Source organism: Callorhinus ursinus, unplaced genomic scaffold (genome assembly GCF_003265705.2).
Source record: "Callorhinus ursinus isolate GAN/ISIS: 27379988/994484 unplaced genomic scaffold, GSC_fseal_2.0 scaffold94, whole genome shotgun sequence".
Taxonomy (NCBI): Eukaryota; Metazoa; Chordata; class Mammalia; order Carnivora; family Otariidae; genus Callorhinus; species Callorhinus ursinus.
Genome location: NW_027397156.1, coordinates 1,443,592 through 1,456,001, shown reverse-complemented (window position 1 = coordinate 1,456,001; position 12,410 = coordinate 1,443,592). Strand labels below are relative to the sequence as shown.

The 12,410-nt window shown below is 46.6% G+C and overlaps 1 protein-coding gene across 1 annotated transcript in view; it reads left to right on the top strand.

Annotated features, from left to right (window-relative positions):
• Positions 1-12,410, top strand: part of VWF (von Willebrand factor) — a 140,328-nt gene that overhangs the window by 20,362 nt on the left and 107,556 nt on the right. The window contains exons 4-6 of the mRNA XM_025851854.2: positions 2,807-2,909; positions 3,441-3,649; positions 9,872-9,996. Coding sequence (XP_025707639.2) covers positions 2,807-2,909; positions 3,441-3,649; positions 9,872-9,996 — 437 coding nt within the window. The remainder of the gene's footprint in view (positions 1-2,806; positions 2,910-3,440; positions 3,650-9,871; positions 9,997-12,410) is intronic.

The following is a 12,410-nucleotide window of genomic DNA, read 5'->3' as shown; positions in this document are numbered from 1 at the left end:
GTTCCACCCCCCACTTAGCCACTGGAGTGACGTCCCTCAGCGGAGCCGGCTTCTAAAAGGTCCGATTTTGTGCTCTGCGGCTCTATCACTTGCCAGAAGCAGCCGACGGAGGCCCCCTCCCCCGCCATCTATCCTCCCGAATATCGCCTCAGATTCATTGTGACATTGGGCATGATGGCAAGGAAAATTGTGTTGATGAGGAGACAGGTTCTGTGGTCATAAGGGACCCAGAGCCCCCGACTTCTTGGGCTCATCGTCCACCCTTTCCCATGGGCAGGTGGTGAATGGAACTGTGCCTGGGTGATGGAGCTGTGCATGGATGGGCTCAGCTCCAGAACAGGCCCGGGAGAGGAGCTGCAAAGGCCCAGGGGCACGGAAGCCTCCAGGGAGGGACTGCCAACTGGAGGTGGTCACCAGATTTCCCATTTGCTTGTTTTTTTCCAAGATTTTACTGCAGAAATGTCCAAGTATTCAGAAACGAAAGAATAAGACAGCGAACACGCATATGCCCACCACTCAGATTCTACCATTAATGTTTAATTCTGTTTGTCTGATCACCTATCTGTGTGGTTGTGTTTGTTTTTCTTTGGCTAATTTCCTGCCATCAGAAAGTTTGTTTAACTGTTTAAAGATTTGCTTGCTGCAAAACTGTTCTAAGTGCAAATGCAGAGCAGACAAGCTCCTCAGGCAAACAGGACAAAAACCCCTTTAATGTGGTTGGTGTCTCGTTTTCCTTCTGACAGTGTTGGTCCAGAGCTCTGCAGACTGTGGTTTGTGTGCTGTGGGTGGTCTGTGGGCCTTTCCTGAGGGACCCTGAGCTGCTAAGAGTGGATCATTCAGGAAGCTATTCTTAGAATGGACCAGTTTTTTACGTGTGACTCTCTTACTGAAATCTCACCAGAAGTGACTACATTTTCTGCTTGGCACACGCATGCGTGCGTGTACATGTACGTGTGCATGTGCACGTGCATGCGTGTGCACCATAGCTCATCGCTGTCCTCCAGCAGCTCGGCCCAGCTCAGGCATCAGCTGGGGAACTCCTCTCTGACTTTGTCAGTGGCCCAAGCCATGGCAGCAGCACCTCATGCCAACAAACCTCCTCGTCTGCTCTTAGTTCCAGAGATATTCTTTTTTTTTTTTTAAGATTTTATTTATTTATTTGGGAGAGAGAGGGAGCAAGCACAAGCAGAGGGAGAGGGAGAAGCAGGCTCCCTGCTAAGCAAGGAGCCCGATGGGGGCCTTGATCCCAGGACCCTGGGATCATGACCTGAGCTGAAGGCAGATGCTCAACCAACTGAGCCACCCAGGCGCCCCAGTTCCACAGACATTCTTACCTCTTTTGCTGAGCGGCTGGAGCCCACACTCTTCTAGGAGAGGAATATTTCCTCATTTTCAAGGTTAACCTTTTGGCCTGAGACCTTTGCCCCATTTTTGCAGGATTCCTCAGGCACTGAGCCCCATCTTTGACCCCGTTTTCTCCAGCATCTTCCATCTGCATGTGCACTGCTGCCCTTCATCTTCCCTATTTTCAGCAACTTCCAGGTCTCCGAGGCTGGAGACTCAGACTCTGCTTGGTTCCTTCCGGCTCCTTCACCTCCCGTGGCCAGTCGGTAATCTTTGGAGACGATGGGATTAGTCTCCATGGTGCTGCAACAACTGGGACTCCTTCTTGTTTTCCTGCTTTCAGGTCACTGCCCCCACCCTGCCCTCACAACTGAACCCTTGTTCAGAGACGATTTTCTCATATGTTTGCCTATTCACACATCTCTCATGGCAATATTGATCATTTATCACCTTCTTCCTGAGTTTCCCACGTGGGATGAGGCACTTTGCCAGCAGGATCTCTAAAGGCCTCCCAGAGCATCAAATTCAGTAACCTGAGACAGAACTCATGACTCTCCATCTTATTTTTTTAGAAAAGATTATTTATTTATTTATTTATTTGTCAGAGACAGAGAGGGGGGTGGAGAGAGAGAGAGCGCACAAGCAGGGGAAGCAGCAGGCAGAGGGAGAAACAGCCTCCCCGCCAAGCAAGGAGCCCCATGTGGGGCTCGATCCCAGGACTCCCAGGACCCCAGGATCATGACCTGAGCCGAAGGCAGACGCTTAACAGACTGAGCTGCCCAGGCACCCCAGGAATCTCCATTTTAAACAAAGAGCCCAGGGATTCTGGTTTGGGCTGTCCCAAGAGAACATTTTACATAACTCTATCCTAGGGTACCTGTTACAGATAACTCACAATGTTGCTTTTATGTGCCGCCTTACAGTATGGTCAATTATTGCCTGCTTATCTTACTTAGAGTGTAAGCTCCCAGGGGTGCCTGGGCGGCTCAGTCAGTTAAGTGTCTGCCTTTGGCTCAGGTCATGATCCCAGAGTCCCGGGATCGAGCCCCTCATTGGGCTCCCAGCTCAGCGGGGAGTCTGCTTCTCCCTCTGCTTGCCGCTCCCCCTGCTTGTACACTCCTTTTGTCTCTGTCAAATAGATGAATAAAATCTTAAAAAAAAAAAAAGATTGTAAGCTCCCAGAAGAAGGGGTCATGCTTTTATATAACTATAAAAGAGACTGAGAAATAGAAGAGACTGTTAGCGGGCTATGTATCCAGAAGGCTTCAATAAATATTTTTAGATGAACGGCAAAATGAGTGAGTAAATGATATTTTTGGGAAGATTTTTATTGCCCATTTAAGTCCTTGGGTTGGGGGGAGTTTTCCACGGAGATGAGATTTGTGATGTACATAAGATAATAGAAATAAATGTCCTAACTGTCTTGGTAATAATCACTGACACTGACTCTTTTCTCTTTCAGGGGGCTTCCAAAATGGCAAGAGAGTGAGCCTCTCCGTGTATCTTGGAGAATTTTTCGGCATCCATTTGTTTGTCAATGGTACTGCGCTGCAGGGGACCCAAAAGTAAGTCAGAAGTCTGGAATGTCTGGAAGGTCCGAGTTAAAAAAGATAGGACGTGGGGTGGGGGGTTCGCCTGGGTGTCTCAGTTGCTTAAATGTCTGCCTTTGGCTCAGGTCATGATCCTGGGGTCCTGGGATCAAGCCCTGCATCGGGCTCCCTGCTTAGTGGCCGCCTGCTTCTCCTTCTCCCTCTGCCGCTCCCCCTGCTTGTGCTCTCTCTCTCTCTCACTCTGCACTCTCTCTCTCTCTAATAAATAAATAAAATCTTTAAAAAAAGGACCCTAGGGATCCCTCTTGCAACCCCTTGTTTTTTCAGCTGAGGGAGCTGGGCCCCTGAGAGCGGAAGTAAATGTGCCCAGGGAAAGTGAGTGGCAAGGCTGGGGGGGAGCACCATGTCCCAACTCCCAGTCTAGGCCCTCAGCGACTTTGCACCAAGGTTCCAACACTGGAGCATGGATTTGGGGTTGAAAGGTGGGAGGGACACCCAGGAAACGCATGAGAAGCGGGCTTCCTGAGCTCATCCTTGACCCTCCAGCATCTCCATGCCCTATGCCTCCAATGGGCTGTACCTGGAGACTGAGGCTGGATACTACAAGCTGTCCAGTGAGGCCTACGGCTTTGTGGCCAGAATTGATGGCAGTGGCAACTTTCAAGTCCTGCTGTCAGACAGATACTTCAACAAGACCTGTGGGCTCTGTGGTGACTATAACATCTTTGCCGAGGATGACTTCAGGACACAAGAAGGTAAGCATCTCTGGGATACCATTTCCCTGGAGTTGTGGTTATGCTTGTTGTTTCCCCACTTACAAACCTTCACTAATATGCCCCCAGGCATGTCACGTTTATCCTGCCAACCTTAACTCTGAGCATTCCACCCCACTGCCTAGACCTCCCCCCAAACCACACCTTGGAGGTTGGTTGGTTCAACTTGGAATTGCCCACAGCAGGTTACACAGGATAGATGGTTGGTAGATACTGGATGGTTTGAACAGACCCTCCTGAATGAGTTCAATAGAACTTCATGGAGGAAGTCTATAAAGGGTGGTCCACTGTCCATAAAGGCCAGTCTATGTGTGTGTTTGTGAGCAACAGATGGTAACATGGACAATGGGGAAACCACTCCTCATCTTTAATCTTCTTTTGATAACTTCAATTACATAAACATTTAATGAGTGATGCTCCCTTACAAAAGCTGAACATTTGTACAAAAGTTCTTCTTCTTCCTTATGACACAACTACCCTCTGATTAAGGGGTAAGCATCTAGAGAAACGGTTGACCATTCCTTTCATTTCACTGCATATGTTGGAAAATAGTAAGATCATTTGTTTTTGTCTTCTCCAGCACTGATTTCTCAAGCTTTGTATCATCCTATATGTACATTTAAGGCTATACATTTTCCTCTAAATGCCATCTTAGCCACACCAATTTTGATATTTTCATTTTCATTTTGTCCTATGGATTTTCTAATTGCCATTGACTTCTTTCTTAACCTGTAGAGTGTGTTCAAAATTTCCAGATGTTTAGAATTTCTAAAGTTATCTTTTGTAACTAAGTTGATTTCTAATTTAGAAATCTGAGGAGATTTGTTTGTGGCCTCCTACATGATCTTTTTTGCAATTCTAGGTATGTTCTAAGAGAATGTATTCTCTGATTGGTGCAGGATTCTATGTATACTTGTTGAATTAAGTTTGTTAATTGCGTCATGCAAATATTCTATATATTTACTACTTTTTGTCTTCTGCAACTACCCATTACTAAGAGAGGTGTAATAAATTTTTCTAAGTGGTGAAGAATTTGTCAATTTCTTTGTGTAATTCTATCAAGTTTCCTTTGTATATTTTGAGCCTTTACAATTAGATTTTAGAAATATTGAATCTAGTGAACTGCTCCTTTTATGTAATGACTTGTCATTTTTAACAATACCTTATGCCTTAAAATCTGACATTAATATATAGGCACCTCACCTTTTTTTTAGGTTAGTATTTGCTTGACATATGTTTTTTCCTACTTTCAACCAGTCTGTGTGGTTTTATTTCAGAGGTATTGCATTAAAGAAGCACATAGCTGGATTTTATTATTATTATTTTTAAAAGTCAGATTTATCGAGGTATAATTTACATACAGTTAAGGCCACCCTTCCAGGTCTAAGAGCTTTCACCAAAGTGGAGAGCCATGTAACCACCACAAACTATGGAACAATGTCCTCCTCCCAGAATTCTTGTGCTCCTTTGTAGGTGAACTCTCCCTGAGCCCCTAGCCCTGGTAGCCACTGACCTTTTTTCTGTTCCTATAGTTTTGATTTTTCCAGAATTCATGTAACTCTAATCATACTGCACTTGGAGTATTTTGCCTTCCATGTCCGGCTTCTTTCACTTAACATCATCCACTAGGGATCCATCTGTGTTGTTGCATGTATCAAGAGATTGTTCCTGTTTGTTGTTGAAGGGTACTACCACAATGTGCTTATCCATGCACCCAGGAAAGGACATTTTGTCATGTCTAATCTTTGGCAATTATGGCTAAAGCTGCGATAAACATTCATGCATGGGCACCTGGGTGGCTCAGTCGGTTAGGCGTCCAACTCTTGATTTCAGCTCAGGTCATGATCTCAGGGTGGTGAGATCAAGCTCCGTGCTGACGTGGGGCCTGCTTAAGATTCTCTCTCTCCTTCTCCCTCTGCCCCTCCCCCCCCCCAAAATTCACATATAGGGTTTTTTTCCCCTCCATTTTAAAAATTGTGGTAAACACACATAAAATGACATTTACTGTCTTACTCATTTTTCAGTGCACACTTCAGTGGCGTTAAGTACATTCACATTATGATGCAACCAGTCACAGTGTCTGTCTCTGGAACTCTTTTTCTCTTGCAGAACTGAAACTCTATACCCACTAAGCAATAACTTCCCATTCTTCCCTCCTCTTCCCCAGCCCCTGGCCACCACCACTCTACTTTCTGTCTCTGTGATTCTGACTACTCCAAGTACCTCATGTAAATGGAGTCATACAGTATTTGTCTTTTTGTGCCTGGCTTATTTCACTTAGCACAATGTCTTTACAATTCATCCATGTGTTGTGGCATATGTCAGAATTTCCTTTTTTTGTATTTAAATCATTTATTTCAACACAGGCACTGTTTTAAATTTGCACCTTGCTTGGTAACATATTTCAGCATCTAGAGAACAGGTTTGAGAACAACAACATAGAAGGATTACTTGTCAACAATTCAACAAAAGTTTTTAAGGCACGTTTGTTTCAGAAACACAGATGTGCCAGTCACAAAGAGCCATGAAGGAAGTGGTAATGCACTCACAAATTTGCTTGGAAAGTACAAGATTACATATTTACCCTATATACGTAAGTGGGATATTCTGAAGCAGTATCGCTATTATTAACAATAAACCCTTAGGAGGAAAGTCACTTTCTTATTGCCGCATAATCAACATCCAGTGTTATATTGGTTTCAGGTGGATAACATAGTGATTCAACACTTCCATACATTACTCAGTGCTCATCAAGATAAGTGTAATCACCATCTGTCATCAAACCATGTTTTACAATCTCATTAGCTATATTCTGCCCATGCTGTTCTTTTCACCTCTGTGACTTATTTATTTTGTGACTGGAAGTTCATACCTCTTCATCCCCTTTAGCTCAGAATTTCCTTCATTTTTAAGCCTGAATGTACATTGTATGTATCTACCACGTTTTGCTTATCTGTTCATGCCTTGAGGATACTTGGGTTGTTTTCATGTTTCACCAGGGTGAATAATGGTGTGCAAATATTCTTTCAAGACCCTGCCTTCAGTTCTTTTGGGTAGATATCCAGAGTTGGAATTGCTGGATCATGTGGCAGTTCTTTTTTATTTTTTATAAGATTTTATTTATTTATTTATTTGAGACAGAGAGAGAGAGAGAGAGAGAGAGAGCGCAGAGGGAGAGTGAGAGGGAGAAGCAGACTCCCCTGAGCAAGGAGCCTGAGACAGGGCTCGATCCCAGGACCCTGGGATCATGACCTGAGCCAAAGGCAGACACTTAACCGACTGAGCCACGCAGGCGCCCCTCATTCTTGTTATTTTAATGTAACATAATCTCTCCTGTCTTCTTACTGGGAAGTTTTGCCTCTTTTCATTCATTTTATATTCAGTTGTGTTGTTGATGTATTTCATTTTCTATTAATCCTCTCATTTTGTGCTTTCTACTATTACTGCTTTTTAAAATGTTACTTCTTTCCTCACTACCTCACTGAGCTTTCCACCTTGTTTAAATACCACTAAATTTGGCATTATTATTATAGCTTTACACAGTCATTGCTTCTTTAGATATATCTTCATGTGTAACAGGTTCTTTGCTCATCATTTCTCCTTGTATCTCATTCTTTTCTTCTAGGTTCAATTTCTATTTTTCTAAAAAACATCCCTCAGTACTTCCTTCATTCAGGGTCTGATAGTGATAATGGCGATAACTGGAACCAACTCCCCCTCAATCTTACATGATACTTAAGCTAGGTATAGAATTCTAGGACATCAGTGATTTCTCATAGTACTTTGAAGATGCCATTCCATTGTTGCTCTTGAGAAGCAGATTGTCAGTCCAACTGTTATTTCATTGCAGATAGTATCATTTATCTTTGTATACAAGTCATCTCTTTGTTCTTGGCAGTCTGAAATTTTACTATGTTGTGTCTAGATGTAGGTTTTATTTTTATTATCTTTTTTAAAAAATATTTTATTTATGTATCTGAGAGAAGAGAGAGAGAGAGAGAGCACAAGTCGAGGGGGAGAGGAGGAGGAGGAGGGAGAAGCAGACTCCCCGCTGAGCAGGGAGCCCACTGTGGGGCTCCGTCCCAGGACCCTGGGATCATGACTTGAGCCGAAGGCAGACGCTCAACTGACTGAGCCACCCAGGCGTCCAGGTTTTATTTGTATTATCTTGCTTGAGACTGTGATTCCTGAAACTGAGGACCTTATCTTCCATCAGATTTAGAAAAATTTCAGTCATTTTCTCTCCATCTGTTAGACATATATTGGATATTTTTATTCCATCTTTTTTTTCCCCCCCATTACCTTACTTTCATTTTTTTATCTCTCTATTCCTCTTTGTTGCTTTTTGGGTAGTGCAGTCATGCTCGCCGGTGAGAACTGATTGTGTGGGTCTTTTCCAAGTCTGCATCCAGTACTGTCATGTTTGTAGTTTGAAATTGGCCATGGTGGGAGTATCTGCAGCAGGGAAATCAGCAAATCCTAAAAATTAGGACTTTGCTTTTCCCCAGACAGATGGCTCATCAGCACATCACTACTTAGAGCTCTCTTCTGGTTCACTAATTCCCTCAACTTTAATTTCCAGATAATGTCTAACCCATCAGTTGGGTTTTCTTTCTATTTCCATGACTATATTTGTAACTTTAGAAGGTAAATTTGGTTCTTCTTCAACTCTATTGTTTTTTCTTATTGTCTTGTCCTTGTATTAGGTTTCAATGTCTTTATAACAATAATTTTATTTGTTTTATCACCTCCATAATGGTATTATCTGAAGTTTTTGCAGTTCTTGTTAGAAAGTGAACAAGCCTGTGTGACATGGTGACTACGAACCCAGGGGGCACCTATCATAATGCCTGGCACACAGTAGAAACTCCAAAAATTTAAATTCCCTTTGGCTTCTTCCATGGATTAGAACAATAGCAGTTTATTCTCTCACAAGTTCAGGAGGCCCAAAGTCTAAAATCAAGGTGTTGGTAGGGCTGCAGTCCCTCCGGAGGCCCTAGGGGAGAACCTGTTCCTTGCCTCTTCCAACTACTGGGAGTGATCCCTGACTTGTGGCCACATCCCCGTCTCTGTGTGTGTCTCTGTCTCTCCTCCCGTTGCCTCTATGGCTCACTTAGGCGATGCAAGACATGCTCTTCCTCTCAAGATCCTTAAAACCTTCATCACATCTTTTGCCCTAAAAGAGAATATTCATAGGTTCCAGGAATAGGAAGTGAATCTTTGAGGGGGGGCATTTTCCCTGCTGACCACACGCCAGATGCCAACTGACAATACTTCCAAGGTCCTGTCTTTCTTTCCCCAAGGATAGTTTCTTTTCTATTCTCAAGTACATTATTTGGCCTTGAAACATGCTTCACTCTTCCGGACCTGGTTATGCAAAAGGACTGTTGGCCTCAATGCTCCATTAGTCCCTTTGCAGTGAAGACTCAGAAGTGGTATTAGGAATCTCCTTTGCCATGGAAGCCCAGAGGCCCTCCCTCTGTTGTGGGAGCTGATGGTAGCATGATCGGTATAGGACTAAGGCCCCAACACTGTGAAAGCACAGGAGATGCAGTGACTGGGGGCTCAGGTTCCATGTCACATTCTTACCTTCAACCTGCAAAAATATTTTGAGTGTCTACAAAGAGCCAGATGAGAATCCAGAGGTAAGAGACACAGCCTGTCCCCTGAATTAGGGAGCTAACGGTCAGACAGAGTATGAATATAAACAAAAAGAATACTAACACAAAGGGCGATGGGAGTTTTGCTGGAAGGATGGCGGGGGTGCTGAGGGAACAGGCTGGGGCAGGGGGCCGGGAGCAGAACTCGTTCAGAAGGGCTTCCTGGAGGAAGTGGCTCTGGGCCTGCATCTCAAAGAATGAGAGGAGACAGTCAAGGTACTAGGGGGTGGAGAACATTCTGCAGAGGGGAAAGGCACGCAAGGACATGGAGACAGCGTGGATGGGCGTGCTCCTCATCGTCTTTCATGTCGTCTTCCTCACTGTGTGCATCCAGCCAGCCACCCCTCACCACACACTGGCTAAGCCCTGAGGCCCGTGCCCTGTGGTATTCCACTGAGTGCTGCACAAAAGGTACTCCCCAGCCAAGACGCCTGTGTACCCATCTAACAGAAGGTTGATTCAGGTGACGACAGACCTAGAGTTTTCACTCAGAAGTCCTGGGTCAGGCTTAACTGTGACTTCGTTCCTGAAACCTTCTCCACAGGGACCTTGACCTCGGACCCCTACGACTTTGCCAACTCCTGGGCCCTGAGCAGCGGGGAACAACGGTGCAAACGGGTGTCCCCTCCCAGCAGCCCATGCAATGTCTCCTCTGAGGAAATGCAGCAGGTGGGTACCTCTGGGGTGGTCTGAGGGGAGTGGGACTCCCGGGAGTGAGAAGCAGAAAGTCATCTGAGGCCTCAGGTCCTCCATCGAGGTGTACAGTGGGCCTGCCTCTGTGGGTCCCTCTGGCTCTTCAAAGAAGGGTTCCCACGGGCACCCATTTTCTCCTGAAAACCAACTGTGGCTGGAGTCTGGTTAGCTCTAATCTAACACTCTTCTGGAACCTGGAACTCTGAAAATGGGTCTGTCTAATGAGTTGGTAGAGTGAGCGACTAGACTTTTCTGTTTTGCACTTTAATGCCCTCTCTTGTCCCCAAATATCTCCATCCTCGCCTGCCACCTGTCTGAAATTCGGCAACGGGAACCTATTCCTCTTTAGGCGTTCAACAAGTGGTTCTTATAAAGTACAACTAGGAGGGCAAGGCTCCATGGTCTCACTGGCATATCAGCAGGAAGGGGGCTGCTTTATCGTCAGGGAAGCTGAGGGGAGAGGAGGGAGGGGTGGGCCTGAGGTGTCCAACTTGGGCATGATAATATTTTCCTGAGGCTGTGGTGTCAAATTAGTCAAAAAATTAGTGGCTTACAGCAACGGAAACGTACTCTCTCATGTTCTGGGAGCCAGAAGCCTGAATTTAGTTTTCCTGGGCCAAGATCACGGTGTCACTAGGGCCGCTCTCCCCTGGGAGGCTCTGGGGGGCGAATCTTTCCTTTTCCAGGTTCTGGCGGCTGTGGCATTCCATGGCTTGTGGCCGCATCAATCTAGTCACTGCCTCTGTGGTCTCATGGCCTCCTTATCATCTGTGTGTGCCTCTGTCCTGAGACTCAGTACAGATGGTGGCACCTCCCATCCCTTTCCGCACAACCCCTGTTTCTAACCATATGGTAGCTCATTAGCAGCTTCTTCCCCTTCAGAGTTGCTCCTTACGACCCCACTAACCAGAACCTCCCCCTTGGAGAGAGGAGGGGTCTGGTGGCAGAGAGTGGGCAGGACTGCACCCCTGCACCTTCTGCAGGGGTGGGCTTGTGCCATGGTGGGTGGGGTGTTGGGAAGGTGATGCTTCTGATGGGGAAAGACCTCTCTTGACAGACGAACCCTCTCGCCCTTGGGGTCCGGCTGCCGGGGCTGAGAGAGGAGAAGCAGCATGGCTCCGGGGTGAAGCTGGGCCCTTGTCAGCACAGGGATGGCCCTACTGAGGCTGTGCGCACACACTCACTGTCAGGGGGACAGGGTTTCTTGGAGGTGGTGTAAGTCAGGTCTCTCATGCAGGGAGTGACTGGGGACCTATCAGGAGCAGCGGTGAGACAGAGCGACTGAGAGAGGCAGTGCTGGGTGGTGGGGAGGGTGAACTGCCATATGCTCACAACTGAGGTCTCAGCTGATCGTTCAGGGAGCTCTGAAAGCTGGGGGGGGGGCAGGCAAGCCTGAAATGACCAGCTGGTCATCAGATGTAGGCTTCCTTTGGGCAGGGAGGCAGGACAGTCCCTTGGACTGAGGGCAATGCGTGCACGGATGCACCTGTGAGCCCTCAGCAGCTAGCGCTGCTAGCGTGAGGGGATGCGTCCTTGGCTTTGAAGGGCATCTGTGCTGCACCGGACAGCCCCTGTAGAACGCTGTCCCCCAGCCCCCACCCAGGGAGCAGCCGCCCTGTTCCAGCCCACAGCAAGAGGACAGCCCCCGCTTATCCCCAGGCCCACGGCCCTGACGGGACTTGGCCGGCCACAGTGGGCCTCTCCAGTTGTCTGGAGCTGTGAGGAAACCGAAGCCACGGGAGGCTAAGTACCTGCCCGGAGTCGCCAGCTAACAAGCTGCAGAGTCAGAGTTCCCCATCTCTGGCTCTCCAGTGGCTGCTGTTCGGCCTCATTGCCTCAGGCTGCTCGTTATCTCTGCCTGTGGTCCTTGGGTTTTCCCTCAGGAGATGGCTTCCAGGATTCTTATGGTTCCTTTCAGCTCTAGAACTCTCTGTGGGTTTCAGTGGATTGGGCTAGAGAGACAGGTTCCAATAAGTCTCAGTAAACATTCAGTGGGTGGATAAATGCAGAGTTGGTGGTGCTGTGTCTGGGGATTGGGACTACCTTCACGGTATCCATCCCCCGTCAGCAGCTTGCAGAAGTCCGATTTACCCAACTCTGCACACAAGTAGGGAAACTCCAGCCATCCCCTACTCCAGAAGCAAAAGACACACACACACACACACACACAGTCCCCCACCTTAGCATGAGAGACCTTCATTGTTAGCTGGTTATTCATGCAGTGAGTCTCTTCCAGATTGTTCTATCAGAACCAAGGACTTTGTCAGGCACAGGAAAATACTCTAGCTTGATATTTAGTCCAGCTGCCTAGATTGTAAACACAATTTCCAATTTCTAAACAAGCACATTCCAAATGCCTCCTTTTCTTGGGTTTCCAAGGTTTCAGTGGT